Source organism: Castanea sativa, chromosome 2, assembly GCF_040712315.1.
Source record: "Castanea sativa cultivar Marrone di Chiusa Pesio chromosome 2, ASM4071231v1".
Lineage (NCBI taxonomy): Eukaryota > Viridiplantae > Streptophyta > Magnoliopsida > Fagales > Fagaceae > Castanea > Castanea sativa.
This window is the reverse complement of record NC_134014.1, coordinates 39,933,395-39,935,189: the sequence shown is the minus strand read 5'-3', so window position 1 is coordinate 39,935,189 and position 1,795 is coordinate 39,933,395. Positions and strand designations below refer to the sequence as shown.

The following is a 1,795-nucleotide window of genomic DNA, read 5'->3' as shown; positions in this document are numbered from 1 at the left end:
TTCTGAGTAAGCTCGCGACTGACTTGACCCGCGAGTGAGTCGCCAAAACAGAGTTGCACAAATTTTTGAACTTTTTGAACTTTTTCAAAACAAAATACTTCCAAAAACAACTAAAAATACTCAAAAATATTTTTGTGTTTGATCAACATATAATTGAGCATGTGTAACACATTTAATCAAGTACAATCACACAAATGAATAAGGCATTCATTGAACATAGACAAGTGTGATGTGTGTGGACATCAAAAATGAGATAGTCCTTAGTCTAATATGAAGCTTCAATGATCAATTCAACTAAAGCATACACAATTAGCACTAGGAAGAGTGACCAATCTCAATTATAGAAATATACATATATGAACTCCTACATAAGTAAAGATTGATCAAAAGGACCAAACACTTAAAGCATTTTAAAACAACAAACAAAATAGTCAAAACATGCTACACATGATACCATTAAAGTAGTGTGTGCTAAACACAAGTGTAAACAAAGCAAAATAGATGAGTAAAGCACACATCACACATGAGATTCAAGAAATTGTACCAATGCCGATGGTCTTACGGAGTGATTCAAACAGTGGACTATCGACGGGTTTGGTGAAGATGTCCACCTTTTAATTGTCAGTATGTATGAACTCAAGACCAACTACTTTATCCTCTACCAAGTCTCAGATGAAGTGGTAACGTATCTCAATGTGCTTGGACTTTGAATGTTGTACCGGATTCTTCGAGAGGTTTATAGCACTGGTGTTATCACAGAATACACATATTGTATCTTGAGGAATCTCGTAATCGTGAAGCAACTTCTTCATCCAAAGAAGTTGTGTGCAACAGCTCCCAACTGCTATGTACTCTGCTTCCGTTGTAGACAAGGACACCGAATTTTGTTTCTTGCTCATCCATGAGACAAGGTTGTTGCCAAGGTAAAAACAGCCACCTGAAGTACTCTTCCAATCATCCACACTCCCAGCCCAATCGGCATCTGAATAAACCGCAAGGCAAGCATTGGAATCCTTTGAGTACCATAAACCATAGTCCGATGTGCCATTGACATATCGTATGATCCTTTTCATAGCAGTTAAGTGGGATTCTTTTAGAATGGCTTGATATCTAGCATATACTCCCATGCCCCCAGAAGAATCAAGACTAAGCTTGGTAGAAGAACTCATAGGAGTGAAGGTATGCTTTATAGAATCTAGCATATTTTTCTTGAGAAATGAATATGTCATTCTTCTTTTGTTTGAATTGAAGGCCCAAGAAGAAGGTTAGCTCCCCCACCATACTCATTTCAAATTCTTTCCTCATTTCTTTAGAGAACTTTATAGCTCGAGCATCTATGGTAGCTCCAAATACTATGTCATTAACATATACTTGAGCTACGAGGAGATAATTCTCATCATTCTTGACAAATAGAGTCCAGTCGGCATATCCTCATTTGAATCCTCTATCTAGGAGGTACTGTGTAAGCCAATCATTCCAAGCTCTGGGAGCTTGCTTCAAACCATAAAGTGTCTTCTTCAATCTCAACACATGATCCGTGAAGTGAGGATCTTGGAAACCTTTGGGTTGTTCAAAAAACACTTCTTCATTAAGGTATCCATTGAGAAATGCACATTTCACATCCATTTGATAAAGTTTGAAGTTCATAGTGCATGCAATTGACAAGAGAATGCAGATAGACTCAAGTCTAGCTACAGGAGCAAAAGATTCATCAAAGTCTATCCCTTCTACTTGAGTGTAACCTTGAGCCACCAACCGAGACTTATTTAGAATAATCTCACCATCCTCATCAGTC

The 1,795-nt window shown here is 37.7% G+C and overlaps 1 protein-coding gene across 1 annotated transcript; it reads right to left on the bottom strand.

The window, feature by feature from the left end:
* Nucleotides 1-668: 668 nt before the first annotated feature.
* LOC142625331 (secreted RxLR effector protein 161-like) lies at nt 669-1,169 on the bottom strand. Its single transcript, XM_075799009.1, has one exon. It carries the CDS (start codon nt 1,167-1,169, stop codon nt 669-671), a length of 501 nt encoding a protein of 166 aa, XP_075655124.1.
* Nucleotides 1,170-1,795: the final 626 nt, after the last annotated feature.